This window comes from Hydractinia symbiolongicarpus, chromosome 2 (assembly GCF_029227915.1).
Source record: "Hydractinia symbiolongicarpus strain clone_291-10 chromosome 2, HSymV2.1, whole genome shotgun sequence".
Classification (NCBI taxonomy): Eukaryota; Metazoa; Cnidaria; class Hydrozoa; order Anthoathecata; family Hydractiniidae; genus Hydractinia; species Hydractinia symbiolongicarpus.
This window is the reverse complement of record NC_079876.1, coordinates 16,384,449-16,407,374: the sequence shown is the minus strand read 5'-3', so window position 1 is coordinate 16,407,374 and position 22,926 is coordinate 16,384,449. Positions and strand designations below refer to the sequence as shown.

The window sequence follows — 22,926 nt, the reverse complement described above, 5'->3', positions numbered from 1 at the left end:
TGGTATTTTGTTGTGTCAATGGCGTCCATCGTCAAAGTGCTCGTCAACAGCGCCTTCGATCGAAAATGCAGAATTAAGGATTATTGTGGTGTGTCACGCACTAAACCTAGTAGACAGTGGATTGCCAAGCATGTTTGCTTTACTTGTTTTATAACCTTCCGCCTTATGATGTTCCTGATAGATCTTTGCCTTAATATAAAATAAGTTTAGCAATGTGAATTACTTTTAGAAAAAATCTAAACTTTTATTCGTGGCATTTTCGCACCTTACTTTTCCAAAGTTTGGCCAAATTCTCAAAAAAAATTTCCGCATGATTAAATTAGGCAATTGTTAATCCTCTATTGCTCCATGGAAATCCTTTTTTTCTCATTGAATCAATGGGTTCTCTATGGAGGTATATAAAACTCCAATATTTACACTCACCCAAAACAACCATAATTAGCACCAAAAATTTTATTTACGAGGGTACGATGTGCCTTTGTTTGCATGTAAACAATGCTTGTAAATGGTTTTGTGTACATAAGTTCATTTGAAATCGAGATTTACACTGAGAAATTCTTTTACGTTTAAAATTTCGTATATGACAGTCTCAATTTAGATATCCTTAGAGATGATCACCTATGCTAATGTAGAAGTGTTTTTCCGATCATGGACGTATAAAAATACCTCCTTGGTACGATTTTAAAAATTTGTCAACTTCTAACATTGGTATTACTGTGGAAAGTTTATCATTTCTTGAACATGATAGTTTAGTAGGCGACGTTTCGGGAGATCCTTCTCCCATCATCGGGCAAAGTAAAATGATGTTGCGCATGTATTTATATAATTGCAGAGGATCGAAATTCATAAAAATTAACCAATCAGAAACGAGCTGATAATTACAGTTAATTACGGTAATTAACATTTTCGGACCTGGATGTAGGTAACTACTTCTTCTGTAGGGCTGGTAACCAAATCTCAGGAAGTTGATACGAGATGCTGTTTATGTGTTTGTTACGTTCTACACTGTTGATGGTTTCTTTAATCTTCCTGGCCGTTGTTCTGGATTCTCTGTCAATGATTTTCTTCTCATCCCAATTAAACTGATCACTTCTGCTCCAGCTGTGGTCCGCAATTTCGTTTTTCTTCACATCTCCGTTTCTCACTGCGCGCATATGTTCTTGTACTCGTTGCTTAAACTTTCTTTTTGTTTCGCCTATATACACTGCATCACAATCTTTACACGGGATTTCGTAAACAACATTGTTTTGCTCTTCCAGGTTTATTTTGTCTTTTGGTTTAAACAAAGTGCTTCTTAGGGTGTCTTTAGAGGTAAGAATGCATTTGATCTTGTGTTGCCTTGAAACTCGACGAAGGATCTCGCTGGTACCTGGTACGAAGGGTAGGAATGCTGATGCGATAAATTCCTCTGATGTTTCCTTGTTGTCTCCGTTGCATCTTCTCTTCATTTTATTTTCTACTTGCGTGATGACTTTATGACTGTATCCATTTGTGATTAATGCATTTCTTACACGTCGAATTTCTATTTTCCTCTCCCGTGTGTCACTGACTACACTGTTGGCACGATTCAGTAATGCAGATATGACACTTTCTTTGCAAGATTTCTGATGGTTTGATTCGAAGTTAAGGTACTGGTCAGTGTGTGTTGGTTTACGATACACTGAAACTGAAATGGAACCATTCTTGCGTTTGACCAAAGTGTCCAAAAAAGCGATACTTCCATCGTGTTCAAGCTCAACAGTGAATTTGATTTGTCGATGTAGGCCGTTGATGTGTTCATGGAACTCTTCTAGATGAGATCTTTTGATTATGGCGAATACGTCGTCAACAAATCTTTTCCAAACCTTTGGACGTCTGTCTGATGTGACTAATGCTGTTGTCTCGTGTGCTTGCATGTATATTTCTGCGACTACTGATGATGCAGGGCCTCCCATGGCAACTCCGTCTGTTTGAGTGTAGAAGTTCTTATTAAACAGATACCATGTTTTGGTTAGAACAAGTTCGACCAAACGCAGAAAATCCGGTACTGGAATCTTTGTCTTTTCACCGAATGCAGCATCGTTTTCGATAATGTCTTTAATGATGTTTAAGGTGTCTTTTATGGGAACATTTGTGTAGAGTGATGTGACATCAAATGATACCATGCATTCGTCGTCTGCTATCTTTATTTCTCTGATGTATTCCGAAAATTCTTTTGAGTTTTTGCTGTGGTCACTTGCTGTGAATTTGCTGAGGATGGAAGCAACAAATTTTGATAGGTTGTATAACGGTGTTCCAGTGCAGGAAACTATTGGTCGAATTGGATTTCCCTGTTTATGAATTTTGGGTAGTCCGTAAAATCGCGGTGGTGGTCCGTCACAAGGTTTCAGTCGGTAATACTGCTTATCGTCGATGTATTCTTTTCTCTTCAACTCCATTAAGATGTTCCTCGCTTCTCGTTTGATAATTTCTGTGGGATCTTTCTTGAGAAGTTTGTAAGGCCCGTTGTTGATGTGTTCGTTGCACTTGTTGATGTAGTCAAGTGTATTCATGATAACCGTTGTTCTCCCCTTGTCTGCCGGTAGGATTATGATATCTTTGTCCTTCTTTAGATTCTTCAATGACAGTCTTTCAGATTTTTGCAAATTGTCCTTTGGTGTTTTGCTTTTCTGTAGCGTGAGGCTTACTTTAGCTCTTACTGTGTCTGCCTCTTCTTTTGGTAGATCTTTAATTGCCTCTTCCACTTTCGCAACTATTTCTTTCTTTGGAATTGAAGCTGGTGTCATGCAGAAATTCATTCCTTTTGATAGAAGGTTTGTTTCTTCTGTCGTGAGTTGTCTGTTGGAGAGATTGACAATCCATTTGCTCTTTTCTATACCCGTTTGTGTATCATCATTGAATCTGTCATTGATTTTGTTGAACTTTTTAAGGTGTCTGTCTTTAACCGATCTCATTTCTTTTTCATACACGCTATCATGAATATTCTTAACCTGTTTATATTGGTCGGTGGACATTGGATTTTGCAATGCAGCTTTAGATGATATTGTGGATCTCGTTTCTTGTGACTGTTAAAGGTTTGTGCGTATGCAAATTGTGCTTTTTTGATGTGATCGTAATTTTAATTAAACCATTTTTTATATGTTATTGTGTTTGTTGAAATTAAACACATAGCTGCTCGTCCCTACGGATTTTTCAAGCCTAAATAGCCCTGGAGACGAAGTTGGCATCCACGTTATTTTTATGTCCAGAAAAAAGATATATTTCTTTCTGATAAAAATAAGTCTCTAAGTGGAGCTGTTCGAAGGGTCATGTTACACAAAAACATATAACTCCTCACAGCCCCAATTTTATATATAAAGTATATAGTGCTTATACACTGTTTCCTTTTCTATTCTCTATAAAAAAGTCTAACTGTTTTGGAAAATTTCAATCATCATCGTGGGACACAGGAAATTTCACAAAAGCCGGTAAAGTCTCATAACCCCGGCATCTATTTTAATAATACTAATTTTTCCTGCTTATTGTTGTAGAATTTATTTTCAGTGTGAAACAGGCCTTGCAGTAATAACCTCGATATCACGTTGTCACGTGATTCTCAAGCAAAAGAATGTGTCAGAAATTCAATTACACGCCAAGAAGACTCTTCTTCTTAAAATAACTTGTTTTATTCTGTAAGGTCTACGGGCAAGTAAATCAGGTTAATTTCGTTTAGGCAAAGCGAATAAGAAATTAATAGGTATTTTTTAGCTCTCAGTGGCTCTGATATAAAGAAAGCCTGCTAAGTACTTTTGAGACGTCTTGTGAATTAAGCAATTAATTCAATTTTTGTTTCATTATATCACTTGATTTGTTTTGATTTGAAAAGACGAAAGCCGCTGTTGTAATAAAGCTGTTTAAGTTAACTCAAAATGTCGTAATTACCATGACGTTCGCTAATGGTATATGGCTTTCTTTAGCATGGAGGGAAGCTTTTTATTAAATGTTTACGACGCTGTGCTGCTCAGTAGTAAGGAGTTTGTGTACAAATAATTTAACGGTTGATTATTTGTATATTAGTAACTTTTGAGTTTTAAACAGAACTAAGTATTTTTTTAACGCCGTAAAATTGTTAGAGATGGTTTAAAAATAAATAGGTAAGAACAAAGATATAAATTTTTGGGGAACTGAGAGACTATGTTTGAAATACAACTCTACTTTATAACTGCTTGAAAACTCAATCGTACAATGCGTTACTTATGAAATAGTTACAAAACTGCCATACTTTTTTACTTTGCATAGGTCTTCCAATGTTTATTAACTAATTCATTGGAATACTTTAAGATAAATATGACAAAAAAGCGTCATTTTTAGAGTATATAATGAACATAAAACAATAGTCGTAGTGGTGCTACGTAAAGCACGAAACATCTTAGATGGACTTTTCCATAGCCTAGCGACTGCATAATATCAATATGCAATTGGGAAGATGGTGTAGTGGTAGCTCACTTGGCTTGCATTCATAAAGTTTCAGGTGGGTTCCCGCTTTGGCGCACTTTAAATATACTGCTGCTAGCCCATTTGGAGCAATATACTGATCGCGAAACAAGCAAGTTAGAGCAATTTTATATGTATCTCTGGCGGTAATTTAACATGGTTACAAGAGAAGGAAGAGTCAGCCGTTAGAATAGAATCCCCAAGGACATTAAAATTTTCCTTGCTTACTTGCACACTTACTTACTAACTCACAAAGTGCTAATTGACGTTTGAGCGTCAATAATGTACAAAAGTGTGTGAAAGAAAAGAAAAATAATAAAACGTAAAAAATTTAACAAGTGAGAATTGATATTTGACTTTTCCCACTGGATATGAAAGACGTCTTTGATTCTTAAATTACCATTACTTTTGGCTCTGTTTATTATTCTGAAGCATGAATCGTCAGAATAAAGATAAAAAGATATATAAATATAAATGCTGCAGTCGCTTTGATGTTGACAACAAGCGTAATAGATTTATAATCTAACTTAGAGCCGTTATCAAACGGTAGTTTTATCTTTATATAAAAAGTATTTTGAAAATTTCTTTTTTAAAAGCCCTGTACCTAACTATTAAAATTTACCCAGTCTTCTATTTTGAGTGTATTGTAAAATCTGTTCACAAAATCATCATCGCCTGAAAATCTCATTATAGCGGTGTATAATTTTATTTGTCACTTTTTATTTTCCAGATAAAAATGAATTTAAAAAGTATTTTAAACAAACTGATCAAATCCCGAGATGTAACACCATTACCATGGACTGTTGTGGTTGTCTTATTTTTTATTATGGTAAGTGCGTCACTGCATTGATTATTCCATGGTCATAAGTAAGCAATATAATAAAAAGAAGCATTATGTGGAGAAAGCCGCCCGAAACCATGTTTTTCCTTTCAGCGAATCGCAGACTAACTTTTTATAACAACAACACAAATCTGAGTTACTGCATGAGACGTTATACTTATACATTTCCGTTATGACCAGCCCCTGATATTGGACTGTTTTGACAATTTTTAAAACGACACACAATTATTATGGAAAAGTAAGAGATAGCATTTAAAATGTAGTTAAAATTTTAAATGCCCTCTCTGTCATTATTATTCCTGAAACCTATTTTTTTACATTTTAAAAATTATTTCGATTTAAGTTCATTCCAATGGCGAGCCCATGCTATTTTTATTCTAGCATATAGTTCTACTTTTAGATACTTGACAAGATGATAGTGACAATGGTGTTTTCATTCTTACCCAAATTGGTCAAGGTACGTTTGTTAATGAATTAACTTATTTTAATTAATTAATTAAATAATTAATTAATTAATTAATTGTTATGCAATACACTGTCATTCCTCTATTTTAATGTGTCCTCTATTTAGTGCGAATGACCATTTTTTAAAATTTCCTTAATTTATTTCCTCTAGTTTTTAAGTGTGACGCTTTTTTCACTATTTTTTTGCTTTTTTCCTCTAACTTAATGCGACAGGATTTTCCTTTAATAAAAGTGCGAACCAGATAATTTAGGGGATATATTTTCGTTTTCTTTTCCTTTTCTTAAAGATCTATTATAAGAGATAAAACATCTTCATCATCATTCATCATTGATGTACTTCTTCGTGTTTTCCATACATTTTCATAAAATGGGTTGCAGGAAATAACAAATACAATTTTTTTTCCTCTATTTTAGTACCACGACTAAGGACAAAATTTCCTCTTATTTTTCGTGTGAAATTAAATTTTATTGCACGTTAATTGATTTCCTCTAATTATTACAGTGACCTTTTGAAAATAATTAGTTTTCTTGGTCGCACTAAATTAGAGGAACCCTAATGCTGGAGTTTAATTCGAGCAAATGTGAGTTTTATTTTCAAATGATTAAACCATGGAAGAGTCACTTAACTTGTTCAGGAAAAGCATAGGTACGGCTTAATACGTACTCGTGACATGATTAAACTGGAGTTGACAAACAATTAAAAGCTGTTTCTTTATTTAAGAAATTATTTTATGAAAAAACCATTAATGTTATTTCGTTCCTTCCACCTTTATAGCACATTTTTAAATTTTTTTTAGTCTTTTGGAACATTTGAGGCTGACACAGGTATGTGTTAAAAATTTGGGCAAGCATACAAACGTCTTATTACCATGCCCTTCCATTTTTCAATGCTACTTAATCTAAGATCTTGTGAAAACATCACGGCAATTTCCGAATTAATTTAAATGGAATATTCTCCTACCAGTAGAAACACGTCATTAATTCTGTTTATTTTGGTGTGCTATTTTGGAGTTTATTCCTAAATCTGTTCAAAACATTACAAGCTGTATAAAAGGAGAAAAACGTAAAACTTTAAGACCAATCTTGCTTTACGATGTATTCGTATTTAAGAGCATTCTGAAAATTATCTAATAGGACGGTACATACAACAGCTTGAAAACTTAATCTTAGGGTATTATGTTGGCATCATTGCTTCTGCTATGAGCATTGGACAAACATTTTTTAGGTAACTCTTGGTACATGGACTTTTTTTATATATTTATGGTAATTGATCACAATATGAAAAAACAAATCAGCAGTTTTCTTAAACATTCGTACGTTTGATCATTCATTGTATTAACTTTTTTTCTCTTCAGCTTATTCTGGGGATACATGGCTGATGTGAAAGGGAAAAAACCAACCTTGATTGTTTCAACTGTAGCGACTATGCTTTCAACACTTGCATTTGGTTTCACTTATAATTTTGAATGGGCTGTTACTACACGATTTCTTCAAGGAGCTGCTACAGGTCAGGAGAATTGTTAACAATCATTTTTATGCCACTCATAAATTGTATATTTATGAATGTTTAAATGCACACATAGACCTTTTACCTACTCTGGTTTGTTATTGGCTATAGTTAGTGTACCATTTACCTTGTATACTTTCTGGTCAGCAGCACCTATAATTTGGCCAGCAGTATTTAAGCTGCAGTCTTTTTCAGTTCTAGCAGTTTTTTTTATATCTATATCTAATCAATCATTTCTACAAGGGATGGTCATACTTAAATGACAGTCAGCATTCGCCCTTTTCCACATTGCCTTTGTACACTTTCTGAAAATGAACATATGACCAATGGAAACCCTCCTAATAATATTTTTTTATTGAACCAGGTTGTAATAAAAGCTGTGGAACTTCATGTTGTTCAGCAATAATCGATAGTGTATACAAAAAACGTGAACCCACGTGTGTTTGATAAAATTAAATTGTTGGTAAAGAAAACCCAATTTACAAATGTATTATAACATTAAAAACAAAAAATTCTTCCTTTCCCTCAAACTGAGGTAAATGAACTATCTCACTTACCAATGCAATTTCAAGTTGCTGGAAGCGTGCGTGGACACTTCTAACAAATCATATTGCATCATCTTTACTTTGGAAAGCTACGTGCATTATACACGCAGCTTTCCAATGTGATTTAATGGTGTAAATTTCAAAGCCATATCGTTTTCCCAAGTGTTTTAAATGATATCTGATGCTATAAAAGTTTGAGTATATTGTTACCAATAAAGGATTTAGAATGAAATTTATTTTTATAGCTATTATTGTGATTTCAAAATCCATCATGGCAGATCTTTGCGACAACTCGAATATGCCTCTTGCCATGACAATTTTATCTTCCACTAGTGCAGTTGGCTTAATTATTGGACCAAGTGTAGCAGGTGAATATTTGTTACCAACTTTGCTTATGTAATAACTTGTTTCACCTTAGTTTAATTTATTTACTTGCACTAAACTTTAACATATCTTATTGAATTGGCGTCATAAATTATGAATTACTGAGAGAGAAATCAAAGAGGGAAACCAAACCATATGTTGTACCTCTAAATTACGACAGTGCTGTCACTACTCGTGGAAACTTCTTGAGACTTTTGAGAAATAGAACATACTTCTGTAAAAAAAATGGAAGGAAACTCCAGAAAACTTCTGAAATGCTTACATTATTATGCTTACATTGACTGAAAAATGCACCGATTTCATACAACGTTAATTTTCCGATTTTGCTAACTCGCAACCATCCGTTCACTGCGTTGTTAGTATATTTTTGTCGTGCAACGGTTGCACATAATGGTGTACGCGAAACAAACGTAATGTTAATAACGCGGCGCGACGTAATGTTTTAATTTACGTCGAAAACTCCTACATGCAAAATGATATTAAGAAATTATCCTTAACCTGATTTTTCCATTCACTAAAGAAAGAAGAAAAAATCGTCAACAAATCTCGGTGGAAATGTTTGATTAGTAAAAAAAATAAAAACGGTACAATATTTTGGCCGGTAAAATGTATGGTTGACTGTCACGTCTGTGCGCGACTGTGCTAGAAGGAACATTTCCCTATGTCTCTGAGGCCTTTTGTCGGGCGGACTTGCAGAACCTTTTAAGACAGAAAGTGGTCATGACAAGTGAATAGTGCAGTACCAACAGGAATATTCAACATTTGAAGCAAATATTCGAAACATGCTATGTAAGGCGGTAGTAAAAACTCATTCTCTTTAAAAGAGTATAGACTAAACTGCGGATATACTTATGGACACTTATGCTGGGACTGAGGGAAGGGGACAGCAGAGAGGGTGAAATAAACCAAGGAGGTACCACTTATCGTATGCCATATAAATAATATATGGCAGTTCAATGTGCAGTTATTTGTAGCATTTTCACCATAAAATTGTCACTTACCTCATAGGTTTTGTGGTATTTTCATCGGAACAATACCCTGATGTTTTCTCTGAAGGTAAGCAATTTGTAGAATTACCTTAATTTTTATCCTTATTTTTGCACTGATTTTTCGTATCATGCGCTTGACTCACAGCACAAGGTGGTAAAGACTAATACATTTTGGGATAAAACTGATATTCTCCTCTTCTGCAGATTCAATTTTTGGAAGATTTGGAATCCTGCTTCCGAATTTAATTCTGGCGATTGGTTTTGCTATTGGTGTCATTCTGATCACACTGTTTCTTCCAAAGTGTTCAAAGTATACCTAATTTTTTTTATTGGAGTAATTACAGATGCTGTTAAAATTTTCTTCGTCATCAGTCCTTTCGTTATTCTATTAGCAATAACGAAAGGAGACTGAATGGGTGACACACTACAAACGCTTTTGTAAACTTCTATGCACTTAAATAGACGTTAGATAAGTTTTTATATTTTTTATACTTGATTGTTCAAAATACCTGAAAATAAATCACAACACAATTTGGCCACTTGTAAAAATTTGGACATTGTGTAGGTATAATGATGAGAGGACGCCATTATTAAATTCTTCTTCTTCCAAGAAAGAGAATTTAAATTCCCGTGCAAATAAACAATCAATAGACGAACAGCAAAAGACAACCACACAGACAGCAACAAAGCCCGCTCAGAAATGGAGTTGGCAGGAATGGTTTGCGAAAATTAGAACATAAATTAATAAAACTCTTATGGTAAGAAGGTTAATTTGTTTTCCTTTTATTCCTTCTTCGGCGTTTAAAGAATTAATTTTCTTCTAATAAGCTTTAGAATGGTCTGTAACCGCGTTCTTCAAAGCTTTACAATGGTCTGTAACCGCGTTCTTCAAAGCTTTAGAATGGTCTGTAAACCCGTTCTTTAAAGCTTTAGAATGGTCTGTAACCCCATTCTTCAAAGCTTTAGAATGGTCTGTAACCCCGTTCTTCAAAGCTTTAGAATGGTCTGTAACCGCGTTGTTCAAAGCTTTATAATGGTCTGTAACCCCGTTCTTTAAAGCTTTAGAATGGTCTGTAACCGCGTTCTTCAAATCTATATTATAATCTATATTCTAATACCCGTATAATACCCGTCTGTCTGTCTGTCACACAAAATGGTAGCTTAGCTGCGCAAGTAGTGAGAAGTACGCAATGCGGTAAAAAAAGGATAGGCGAACCCGTGGATTTTCCACGTGCTAACGAATAGTTATATATATACTCTCAACCTTTCGAGCTTAACTTGTTTTAGCTCGGACGGTAACTTTTAATACATACACTTGTTTTAAAATATACAAAATAAACTATAAATATTCTTAAAGAGTACAATATGTACGTTTTAAAAAGATTGCCTACTTTGACCATAACTCAATCTTTTTTTATAATCATAATCCTATCGTTCAATTTGACCATGTCTGATGACCGTCACTTTTGATTCAAAATCTTTTTTTCAGCATGAAAGAATGCACCCAAGTCAGTTTCCTAAACACCCTTTATGGAATCGCTACATTTGCAAACTACGAATTGTTTCCGTTGTATGCTGCCACTTCTGCTAAATATCGTAAGTAAACATTCAATTGATTGATAAAATATATGTAAATTATCAAACTAAGGCATGGCGCATCTATAATAATGGTGAATTAATGCTGGAAAATTTAGGATTCTAAACTTTCAGAACATTTAAATGTTCTGCCAAAGCTTAAACATTTGAAAAAACGTTGGTGAATCAGACTTTGCAATTTCATTATGAGTTGACATTGTTCACGTTACATCATGTTTGTTAATTCAGACAATACATACAGGATAACTTAAAAGGCTGCAGCCGTAACATGTCGTACTTATTCAGATGAAAATTAATCTATGACTTTAATAAAATTTAAACATATAAACAAGCTAATGCATTTAAAATCCGTAGCAGCACCAAGGTAAACTAGTATGGGATAAATGCATCATCGTATGTATAAGAAGATGGATTGTTTCTGTTGCTTGATCTTCTAGATGGGATGAGTTTTTCTACTTCCGACATTGGTTTACTGTTACTGATAGTTTCTGCATGTTTCCTTCCAACACAGCTGTTGCTCACATCCAGAGTAAGTGTCGTTTTTGAAAGTACTATTTATTTTTAGTTCTGGGGCTATGAAACTGAATCTGAGAATTTCTATTTACTGTTTTGATGGAAATTTTTCACAACAGTGGTTCAAATAAGGTTAAGTGAGCCAACAATAATCTGCTGCTGAATGGATTTGTATTGTATTAAATTTCATCCAAATTTAAAAATACAATCAAAGGTAACAGAAATTACCCTAAAAAGAACTTACCTAAAAATTGACATTTGGTTGCAGGCATCTGTAACCATGCAGGCGGCTGCTTTCGATTTTCAGCTACCACCCTGAACATTTGCGAAACAGTCCGCTTTTAAGCCCGTTCCCGAAGTAAGCATGCATCATAACCTGGCCGATGTTCTGCAACGGTAATTTGGCAGGAGTATAGGCCGAGTAACCGACGTCAAAAATGCGTAGCTGCATTTTCCACAATGTCTACATTATGGAAGAACTTGATATTGGGGAATTTTTAGGGTGTGCAGGCATCAATAAAAATTATCGCCCTTTAGAGTTTTGGATCCCAACAAATGATCTAAGATTCTAAGTCCTAACTTGCTTGTGCGAGCATTGTTTGTGAAAATAACGCTGCGGTTGTAAACATTGACAAATTTGAGCTGCGTATTTGGTAGAAACATTCTTAATTGCTTATGGTTGCGATCTATGCAGTTTCGTCCTCTTTTCCATTATAATCCGTGTTTAATACAATACAACACTCAAAATATCAATAATGGTGGCTTTAAAGGACTTTTGTTACAGTGAATAAAAGAGGTATTGCCTTTTGCCACTGGTCAATCAAATCATGCTAAATGCATTTTTTTAGCCAAAATCTGAAAATTCGTTGGTTTAAAATCTACACCTGGCTAAAAACGTGAAAACGTATTTTTTACTTTACGGTATAGAATGCATGAAACATACTGATCTAGTACAAAGAAAAAATTCAAAAACAAAAAAGTCCAACAGGCAACATTATTTTTTTAAAAACGGCTTCGCTGCCTCTGGTGTGTCCTTCGGGCAACAAAGATGTCTTCCGAAAACGGTTTAAGTCCATTAATTAAATGAAATATATATCACTGCGGACCGTGATATATTTTCATTTACTCATATATTGGTAATCAGATTGTCGCCCGTCGTATATATTCCGTTCCTCTTTCCTCATCCTACTTACCCCTGCTTTTATATATTTCGTGCATTCTTAGCATAAGTTGGCCTAATTGAGCTAAATAATTCTTTATACACCCCAATTTAGCTTACGACTTTATTTCGTAAACTTTTAAGTTCTGTTTTTTAAGCAACCGCTCAAAAGCTTCATCCGTAAAGCAACCATTATTGTGTTTTAACGAAAATTTCGTGAATTACAGTATATTTACGTTCTGTTGTTTTTTCTTGAACAGATTATAAGATGTTATGGTTCAAGAAAGGTAAGTGTAATTACACACAATTGCAGATTTTAACTTGCCTTTTAAAAGGCGAGAATTACAGGCGCGTAACCACCAAGCAATATATTTCCTTCATGTTTAAGGTTTTTATTGGAGGTAACCTATTGTTAGCGTTCGTCAGCCCTTGGACACCAATTCTTGTTGAAATTATCTCAAACAGGTATGTAGGTTATTTTATATTACTAGTCGTTAGCCCGTGGAAAAATCCACGGGTTCGCCCGTTGCAGCTAAGCTACCATTTTGCGTGACAGACAGACGGACGAACGGACAGACGTATACGGGCATTATATTATAGATACGTTTTTTTTTTGACAGATCGTTTACTAGTCTAGTTCATTTATTGATTTCATTTATACAATACCCTTTTGAAGTTGCTGTCATTATTTTTCTAGAACTGGTTGGTGGATAGCTGTTGCGTTCGCTTTATTTATACAACACTTATGCATGTCAACCGGTTATGTCACCCTTAATATTCTTATCAATAATACAGTGACAGCAGATCTTATGGGATCTGCAAATGGCCTTGCAATGATCTTTTTATCACTTGGAAGGTACATTCGCAGATAAAATCTTCTCAATTTTTACGTGTCAACTTTTTTCTATAATGACTTTTTAACGTATTATTTCTCTTTAGAATTATCGCACCAATTGCCATCGGTAGCATATATTCTTGGTCTCTCACAAACATCAAAGATGTCTCATCGAATACTGATCCGATAGGATTTCCATTCAATCAATACTTTTGTTTTTTTATTTTATTGCTATTATTTACATCGAACGCTATCTTTGCTTCAACACTTTCACCGACATTAGACAATAAAAAGATAATCCATTCTCAAGAAGACGATGAACAAGGTTGCAGCACTTGTTGATGTATAATCATAAACTGGGCATATGGTTATATGGGCGTATAACCAACCGACGTGAAGTTCCGTTATAACCACTCAACTAATCTAAAAAATGAACCACAAAATTGTTATGCATGAATTACCCTGAAATATGTCGTCTTGTACTCTGTGGTCACTTTCTACCACCATAGTACTAAAAAAATCTTAATTTTCTAATTTATTTTCGGTATGTTCCTGTTTGTTGCTTTCTTAGTAACTAAAGGAAAAGAAATTTTCCTAATTATATGTTTTTTTAAAAAGTTGGAAATTTATTTTAAAATCATATCCAGTATCATTGAATTGTTGTGTCTATAAGTTTCCAAATTAATCTCACATAAAAAGTTCTGTTTTTGGTGGCATCATTACATTCAAAGCGAGAAGGTTTAGAAAGTCAAGGGGACACAACTCAGCAGTTTCTATTAAAACCACCCTTTACAGGTTGCTGTATTGATGCCAACTTCAATGTTGTAAAAAAAATGATAAACCGTTTCGTGGTGATAACTTAAAAATGTAGCAAAAGCGGCTCAATGGATGGATTTCAAAGAACTACAATACAAGGTTAGGCTTTAACTGGAAATCGCCTAATTATATCTATCCTTCTCTTATTAAACCCCCTTAGTCAACGCCGAACTGATTTTTGAAGCCTCGTTTTTGAGCGGTGGCATTGTTACAGAATGCTCAATGTTCCATAAACATGTTTCACAAAGGATGCAGTCAAAATGTGTTTGAGTGTTCTAAAGAATTATTTTCATAGACTATCTTTTTTATTTTTTTATCAAGCTTGATGTGAATTAGATGTAGTTGTAGTAATAATTTTGATCATAATAATTATTTTGACATAGCTTTTTGGAGTCTATAAAGTGTTTGATTATGTGCTAGTTGAACTGTTTATTTGTCTATCTCTGTATTTTTTTCATCTGTGGTGAAAATTTATAGCGTGAAAATTTCTGGGAATATTGTTTTCCACTCTTCCATAGCCTTCCCCCAAGGTTATTTTCTTTTTTTTTGTTTGATAGTTTTTCAACAATTTCATATTTTTTATATTATATTTTTTTATATTAATTGGATGTATATTGTGATAATTGTTTTAATTGTATTTTGATTTCATTTCAATATTAATATAACACTATTGGAGCGGAGATCAATTGGTACGAAATGATCATATGCTATATCAGAACTTCTAAAACAAATAATTCCAAGCCGATTAGTCACACTAATTTAACGTAACTATAAAGGTCTAATAAATTCAGTGAAGATTGAAACAATGACTTAAAGTTGATATGGTATATTTGTAGACTGGTTTAATAAATTGGAAACCAACAAAAATTTCCACTATCATAATTAGTACCAGTGTTTCTGAATTTAGCCATTTTCGGGCCCGCCAATAAACCGTTTTCGACAGCACATCTGTTTTAACAAAGATACATGTGCAAAAATCATTAAAAGCAATTTTTATGATTGAAATAAGTGTCTAAATAGAAGTTTTTCCATGTTTGTGGCAAAAAAAATTATCTAGTACAGAGAAAAATTAGGTATACAAAGCATTACAGATGTTAATAATGTTAAAAATGCTATCAAAATAGAATTGGATGGTCCAGCTACGTTAGTAGGATAAGAGCAATGCGGAGAAAGTTTAGAATGCATGGCTTACGGCAGATCTATTGGATATGAGAAAAATAAAACCAAATACCATTTAATATTCTGGCAAGTTAACTGGGTGCCAAAATAGCATATACCATTTTGCTATTTACTGGTGCATGGATAGTAGGAAATAGTAGAAAAATACTGCGGGTAAAAGTATGAACCAGTAACAGATATCCACAGTTGGTGGGGCATCGGTAAGTAGATTATCTTTACAAGAATAAGACCATTGCTGCCTATTTGAGGGTTGACAGAGGTACAGAGACAGGAACACTGACAGTCATAAACGCATTTCTTTGCAGGCATTGAAAAGATATAGACCCAATGAAAACTATTTTGTATGACCCATCTACCTCAAATCAAGTCACTTTAGAACACCAGGATCAGAATTTGGTTGTCGTTAAACTTGTACCCTATACTAGTTAGAGTTAGATGGTGGCAAGAACTGCACAAAGTTACGTTTGAACATCTATTTATTATTTACGCATTTTAGCATTAAGAGTCAAATGGACCGACCAAAAAGTTCGAGATAGCAAGGTTTTTAAGATGACGTGACTGGGATTTAGTTTTTTTCATAAGTTGCCGTATAAAAATCCAAGAAGAAAGCCTCAAAAGATACCTAAAACTAAAATAGTGTGCAAACACACATACAAAAATGCTTATGATTGGCTGGTTTCTATGAGCAAAAAGTTCCAGAAACGACTCTAATTCGTTGCTAGGAATCAAAAATTAGTTCGAGGTAGCGATAGCGAATAATAAGAGATAGCGGAGTTCGAGATAGCGGGAAAGTTTATAGTTAGCGAAGCTGTAAATGCTGACGGGACAATTGCACTTGCTCGTAATAAGAAAAATCGGCTATTTGTAAATTATAATAATATTTTTTATTTATTTTTTTCAACAATTACGGGTTACGTAAATTTACATATGGTTCTTATCCCTAAAAAAGTAAGCCAATTAAAAAAGAAATCTAAATGAAGCAAAAAAACTACCTGGGGACCCAGAGTCAAAAGGCCGGATTAAGCCACAAGTAAAAGTGTTACCCAGCGTTAAGAATCAGGTAGAGTAATAAATCCGTAAACTGTGTTCAGAGGGAGCGCTTCAGTACAGGTATGCTGTATGTCCTGAATCGAGTGGAGCGCACACAACATTATGGTGTTTCGGGTATAATATATTTTTCCAAAAAAAACTTTCCTGCACATTTAGCTGAAATAAAACCACAGCTTACAACCCACTGTTACCCCGTCATAGCAAAACGTTGTTAAAATTCGGAAAATGTTCCCGGTGAAAGTTCAAACGTGAATGTTACTCCAGGCTGAGCGTTTAGTACGGGTAAACAATGTCGCACACCCAAATACTCCTTTTCAAAAAAAACTATATTACAACTCTGCTTAATTAGAAACATAGGAAACAGACTATCAGCCTAAGTGCTTAGTACAGATTTTCTGTATCGCGCATCTGTACAGGCATATTACACAGTTCCAAAAAGCTATATCCTAACTTCAGTTTCAAAAAAAACACAGTTGAAACAATTACTCAGTAAGTTTACCATAAGTGTTTGTGAAATTAAAGAATAAAAAAACAGTTTAAAACCTGTTTTTACCTGGTTAAAGCAAAAACAATCGTAGGGCATTGTTTTTTATTGCAGGAAAAGTTCTCGTGAAAGTTCAAAAATTAGTCGTGACGACGACATTTTTAGACTCAGATTGACTTTTGAAAAGTGGTACATGAAAAGCTTAATCAGTTTACCTAAAATATTTCATCTTTTAGGTAAAATGAACTTGAGACACTGTTTAACCAAACTGATCAAACCCAAGGGTGTAACACCATTACCTTGGACTGTTCTTGCTACTTTACTATTCGTTATGGTAGGTATCTGTTGTTATACGGATTTTGTTATAGCCACAAGTAAAAGATATTCTCGAAATAATCACGAGTCCTGAGAATCGGCCAATTTTTCTTTCTGCTAATAAAATTGTTATGTCTGCACTTTGTCTTTTGTTTTGAAAAGTCTAGGGGTTTTCCCAACCGTAACCTTTCCTGAGTATTATTATGCGTATCTGATTGAGTGGTGTTTCTCATGTGCACATGGGTACTGAGCAAAAAAGAAAATCCCAAGGTAAAGTTGAACGTGAAATATCAAACAAGAGAGTCGCTTTTTTGACTGCAAATATATTTTTTAAGAGAAATTACGTGTACACTTTTATAATATAGAATACAACGAAATCCCAAAACGCTTTAAGTGCAAGACAAATTGGAGGCCCTGCAGGAGATGCCTCTGACACATATTTTGGCCGCATGCTTATACATTATTTGGACGAAAACAATTTAGATCTTGACACTTTTTAAATAAACAAGGACAGATTCAATGTTTTGTGGATTTTGACAACTTACTAAGTGTTCACATGCGTTTTAATATTAAAAGTCGCGAGATATTTTTATATTTTTACTTTGCTTTCACCCTTTGAGAAGAGAAACACAGAAGCAAAACGCTTTTTTGTCAATCTCTGTCTAAATTTAGCTATTTTCCTAGCTGTTTTTTTAGTTTTGCCACACATTCATAGCACATTGAAGGAAGTTTTTTATTGAAGGAAGTTGCAGCTGTCTACGTTTTTATTAAGTTTGTATCGGTTTTTAAATTCTTAAAAATTCGGACATTATCTCTACTTATCTTAGGCTTTTACTCGCTTGAGAAAAACTGGCACCACCAGACAACGCTTGACGAAGACGGCATGTGTTATGAAAGCGCGGAAAATTATAATTTATGGCAAGCCTGTTTTGTTTTGTTCCTTACTCTTAAGTCTAAATCGCATAATTTAAAGCGTCGTTACATTTGCTCTAATATCAACCATTTTTTTCACATATTTTTTTGCCTTGAATTTCTAAAGCTACAATTCCGGACATTACATTTTAACGGCAAAAAGCCGTTTTTTAGATATTACTCGAATTAGCGAAATTACATCACTTGACGAGTTCTCTGCAGCAGGCAGGCTGCGAAAGTTGTATTTCGACAGTCGTGTTGTCCAAAATTCCCTAAGCCCCCTTTCCACAAAGTCTGCATTGTGGAACAATTCGCTCAACTACAAGAAATGGTCCGAAAATTCGTAAAATCCGGACGTGTGGACGTTAGTGAAAATTAGTGCACTTTAAGGTTTTGATTACAACCAAATAGCGATCCGAAGTCTTAAGTCTGGTAGAACGAGTGAACATTGACAAGTTCAGAGTGCGTTTTACTTACATGGAAATGGCTTTTTTTATTGCTTGTGGTCACAAACTTTACAAATCCGCCCTATTTTGCAATAATTTATGTCCGAGGTTTTAGTTATTAATATTGGAGTTCGGCCCAATCTGATTATGATCTTAAATAAAATCTTTTTTTTAAAAAAATAGGCTGTATAAAAATGATATGAAGCATACTTTACTATTTTAGACTCTCGATAAGATGGTAGTAACAATGGTATTCTCATTCTTACCTAAATTACTCAAGGTATGTTTATTTTGGCGTTGAGCAAATTGTGGTTGGAAAAATTCTATTTTGATTATAATCTACTCATTACATCTTCTATAAATTCCACATCGTTTAACCGATGCTTTTTGTTGATCAGATTGTGTACTTCAGGTGCAAGTTTGAAAGAGATAGACATGAACGAAAAAACGTCGCGTCTTTTAAGGAAACGCGGTATCAAATATTTCCAATACTCTTCTGTTGACTAACTATATTGTCCAACTTGCTGATATTCCCCATTTTACCATTGTCATGTCATGGAGACGTCATGGAGATGCCTGAATTTTCAATATGATAACCTTAAATGTAAACAAACATTAATCAGAAAAAAATCAAAAAACTGTCCATCCTATCTTAATATAAAAATATGAAACCTTTTTTCTTTCCATCAAGCTGGGAGCCTATTAAGATGCCTTAAATGGTGCATCATAAACTTTAAACGTTTGGCGGTTAGTATTATCCGGCACTGTCGACATGAACAATTGTTACATTATTTCTTAGTCCTTTGGAACTTCTGAAGCTGACACAGGTAATTTTCTGAATTACGGATTTTATACTATACATATATGGATAAAATTTATTTTCGGCTAACTTGATGACTTGATTAATTTGAATCGTTTTCCTAATCAGTTTCACTTGATCAATTTATTGTGCGCTAAGAAAATAGTAAGAACTGACTAAGATTGACTTAATTATAATTTCCTTAATTTAACTTACCTAAGACACATGCAATATCTTAAAAAATGTTACTGATGAATTCATTGAATTTTATAGAGAGGAGAAAAGTGGCATAATAAAATGTTGGTGGCATGACTTTTTTAATGTGAATAATAAATATAGATGGCACAATACGCAATTATTATCAGTGCATATGAAGACATTAGAGATAGGGACGAACAGCTGCAAGCGAGCGGCAACAACATTAAAAAGAGTGTAAATCTTTTTTACAAAATATCAAAGTGAAAGAGGGGATGGTTGTTGTCTAAAATCAAATTCACACACCTATCAAATTATACAGAAAAGATCACAAAAAAAACGACAGATCAATTTAATGACACAGCGAGTTTCGTGTGTGATATAGAGACGTTTTTAATTTTAGTCTTTTAGCCATTTAGCTACAGTTTTGGGTCAAAACTCTTTAGTCTCGATATCTGGAACCTTTACTGTTCGTCCCTTAATTGTTCGCATTATTCACTGCTTTTCTTAAATTTAACCAACCTAATAACGACGGTAAGTCATGAAAATACTTCTTGTATTGTTGCAGTTGTGCATTCGTTTGTTTATTTTTTTTTGTTTTTTTCGTTTTTATTTACTCCTTTTTGGTAGGCTTTTAAAGAACTGATTCCATTAAAGCGACGTGGAACAAAGTAAAGTTTTCAGCACTATTACAATCCAATCTATTCACGATCGAAAATCATTATGAAGAAATTTCTAACAGCAAAATATAAACAATGCTTTATGTTAGGGTACCAAGTTGGCATCATTGCTTCTGCTTTAAGTACTGGACAAACATTTTTTAGGTAATTAGTTAATTTTATGTTCTGTAATGTCTTTGTTTTTGGTGTAGATTAATTCTGATTGGTTTGTTTTAGCTTTGGCTCAGGTGTGTTGAGCTGTGGGTTGCTTGCATTGCCTTGCTTTGCCTTGCATTAACTCTTTTGCGGTACGATGCTGTTTGTTTTGCTTTTTACAGAAAAAGAAGTCTTGTTAAACGTTGCATCTACTTCGTGTAAAGTTTTTTTGACATAAGAATTCCATAGTCGATGTCCTCAATACTATTTTCAAGCGTTTTTTTTTTTTTTTTTTTTTTCATTTAAAATAATTATTCTTAGAATTTGAGCAATTTCCAAGTAAAACAATAACCTAATACCACCAAACTTAAGACCATAAAACAAGCAAAATGCAAGCAACACCTAAACGACTCTAGAAGAGCATTGTTATCGTCAAAAAAGTATGTCTAATTATAATCACATTAACGCATTGTCCTTACAGCTGATTGTGGGGGTATTCGGCAGATGTAAAAGGAAAGAAATTAATCATGATTGTTTCAACAGTATCGCTTATGGTTTCAACACTGGCATTTGGTTTTGCATATAATTTCCAATGGGCTGATACCACGCGATTTTTACAGGGTGCATCCACAGGTTTGTTATTAACCATCAATATAAATTACAACGATGAGAGAATTTAAAATGAGAATAAAATGTTTCTATACCGTGATATGTGATAGAAGTAAAACAAAAAAAAGGACTTTAACTGCCATAGCTACTATGTTAATATTGAGTAATCCGTTTACATTTCAAACGATGATGACCGTATGAATTTCAAAGCGACATTTTTATTAAATGCTAACTATCTGCATTTTGCAAGCATTCAGCAATAAAAATCATTCTCTTTGGCTTAGAGCTCTTGACAACGGACCGATATGGATTGGTATTGTGCATCGTCAAGACGATTTTGTAACACAAACAAGTTCTCTTTTATTTCCAGTCTTAATCATTTAGCTTTTTAGTAAAGCAGTTGACATAAAAATCGCAAAAAGTCATGTCCTGTTTGACTTTATCAACTCGAAAAATTTAATTCAATCTTAACTAAACTTTAAGCTGTACATTTAGTCAGGGCGCTGAGTTCTGAAAAATAAACGAGTTCGTGCAAATTCGGGGGAACTTACAAAAACTTCACCAGATGATACATAAATACTTAGTATAAACGATTCTACTTGCATATATTCCAAAAACAAAAAATATAAACATGTATGAACGATGTTTTTCTTCGGTCCTTCACCGCCATATTTTTATGAAATCGAATGTTTCAAAACATTCTTTTATTTCCGATCGAATAATTTCACGGGGGTGAATGTAAAATGAATTCATTAACAATACATTTTATTACCTGTTGTTATCAATTTTCAATATTTCATTCTTTTTTTTAAATATATAATGCTTTTGTAAAAGCAGATAGTTTAGATTTTTGTTCTTTCGAAACTAAATATGTTACATTTGAACAAACAACACAAACCCCCGTGTTCTTATTTGTGAGCTAAATGTGGTAACGCGGGAGTTTCTACAGCTGGAGGAGGGATAAAAAACAGGTTGCAATGAATGTGCGAAAGAAAATTTATCGAAAATGAGCTCAAAGAAACCGATGAAACTCGTTCTATCTCCAGCTAAAAAAAGTAAGCAAGAAGTGAAATGTATTATACACAACAACAATTACAAGAAAGAAACAAAGTTAAGAGCATTCACAGAAAAATCAGCCGAAAAAGTGAAAATAGCAAGGTATGTTGCAAGTTTGATTATATTGTTTTATTTTTTAATTTATGGTTTTCATGACTTTATTGTAACAGCGCTATACTTCCGTTTTTTATAGTGAAATTCGAAATGATGAAAATGTCACTGATTTAGTGAGCGGCGATCTTTCCGATTTGAAATTTCATCAGAAATGTTTAGATGCGTATGTCCACCCAAAAACATTAGCTACCATACAAAAGAAAAAAGAAAAAGCTGAAGCAAGCGACGATGAAACGGGAGATGTTAACGACATAGAAGAACAACAACCAACTTCAACTATCCGAATGTCACAGACTGCAGCCCTACAAAATGGGGCAAATGATGAGTTGATAGGATATATTTCTGGTCGCGATTGGACGGGAATAGTTGCACTTGAATTGCGATATCATGTAACATGCTATCGAGCTTTCACCAAGCCCGTTAAAACACCTTCTGCAATCACTCAAGTAGACAAAGAGGCATTGCAGCATACTTTCGACTTTGTTGAGCTACATGCTCTAAATAAATGCGAAGTGCTACTACTGAAGGATTTGGTTGACATTTATAACAAGCATTCCGTAAAGGGCGGTATCACCGATCGAACTATGTTGAAATATGTTACGGAACATTTCACCGATGATATCGGAGTTTGGCAACCTCGGTATGGAGGGACATTTATTTTTTCTGAAAAAATACCTAAGGGGCTTATAATTGATGTACGGCGACGGAATCTTATTGATCGTGAAAGCCAAAAGCAACGTGATACTGACATTGAAATTATCAAAATAGCAGCTGAAATAATAAGAGAAGAGATCAGAAACATGCCGTGCACATATCCTATTTTGCCACCGACAGAAAGAAGCATACTATC

General features: G+C 34.0%; 1 protein-coding gene across 1 annotated transcript; it reads left to right on the top strand.

Annotated features, from left to right (window-relative positions):
• The first annotated feature begins 4,327 nt into the window (after positions 1-4,327).
• On the top strand, positions 4,328-14,910 carry LOC130629680 (uncharacterized). Its single transcript, XM_057442986.1, has 15 exons — positions 4,328-4,489; positions 5,183-5,281; positions 5,694-5,750; positions 6,556-6,583; positions 6,929-6,983; positions 7,114-7,265; positions 8,056-8,178; positions 9,203-9,250; positions 9,388-9,493; positions 10,673-10,779; positions 11,217-11,308; positions 12,712-12,738; positions 12,840-12,916; positions 13,149-13,307; positions 13,391-14,910. Exons 2-15 carry the CDS (start codon positions 5,189-5,191, stop codon positions 13,626-13,628), a joined length of 1,362 nt encoding a protein of 453 aa, XP_057298969.1. The 5' UTR covers positions 4,328-4,489; positions 5,183-5,188; the 3' UTR covers positions 13,629-14,910.
• The last annotated feature ends 8,016 nt before the right edge of the window (positions 14,911-22,926 follow it).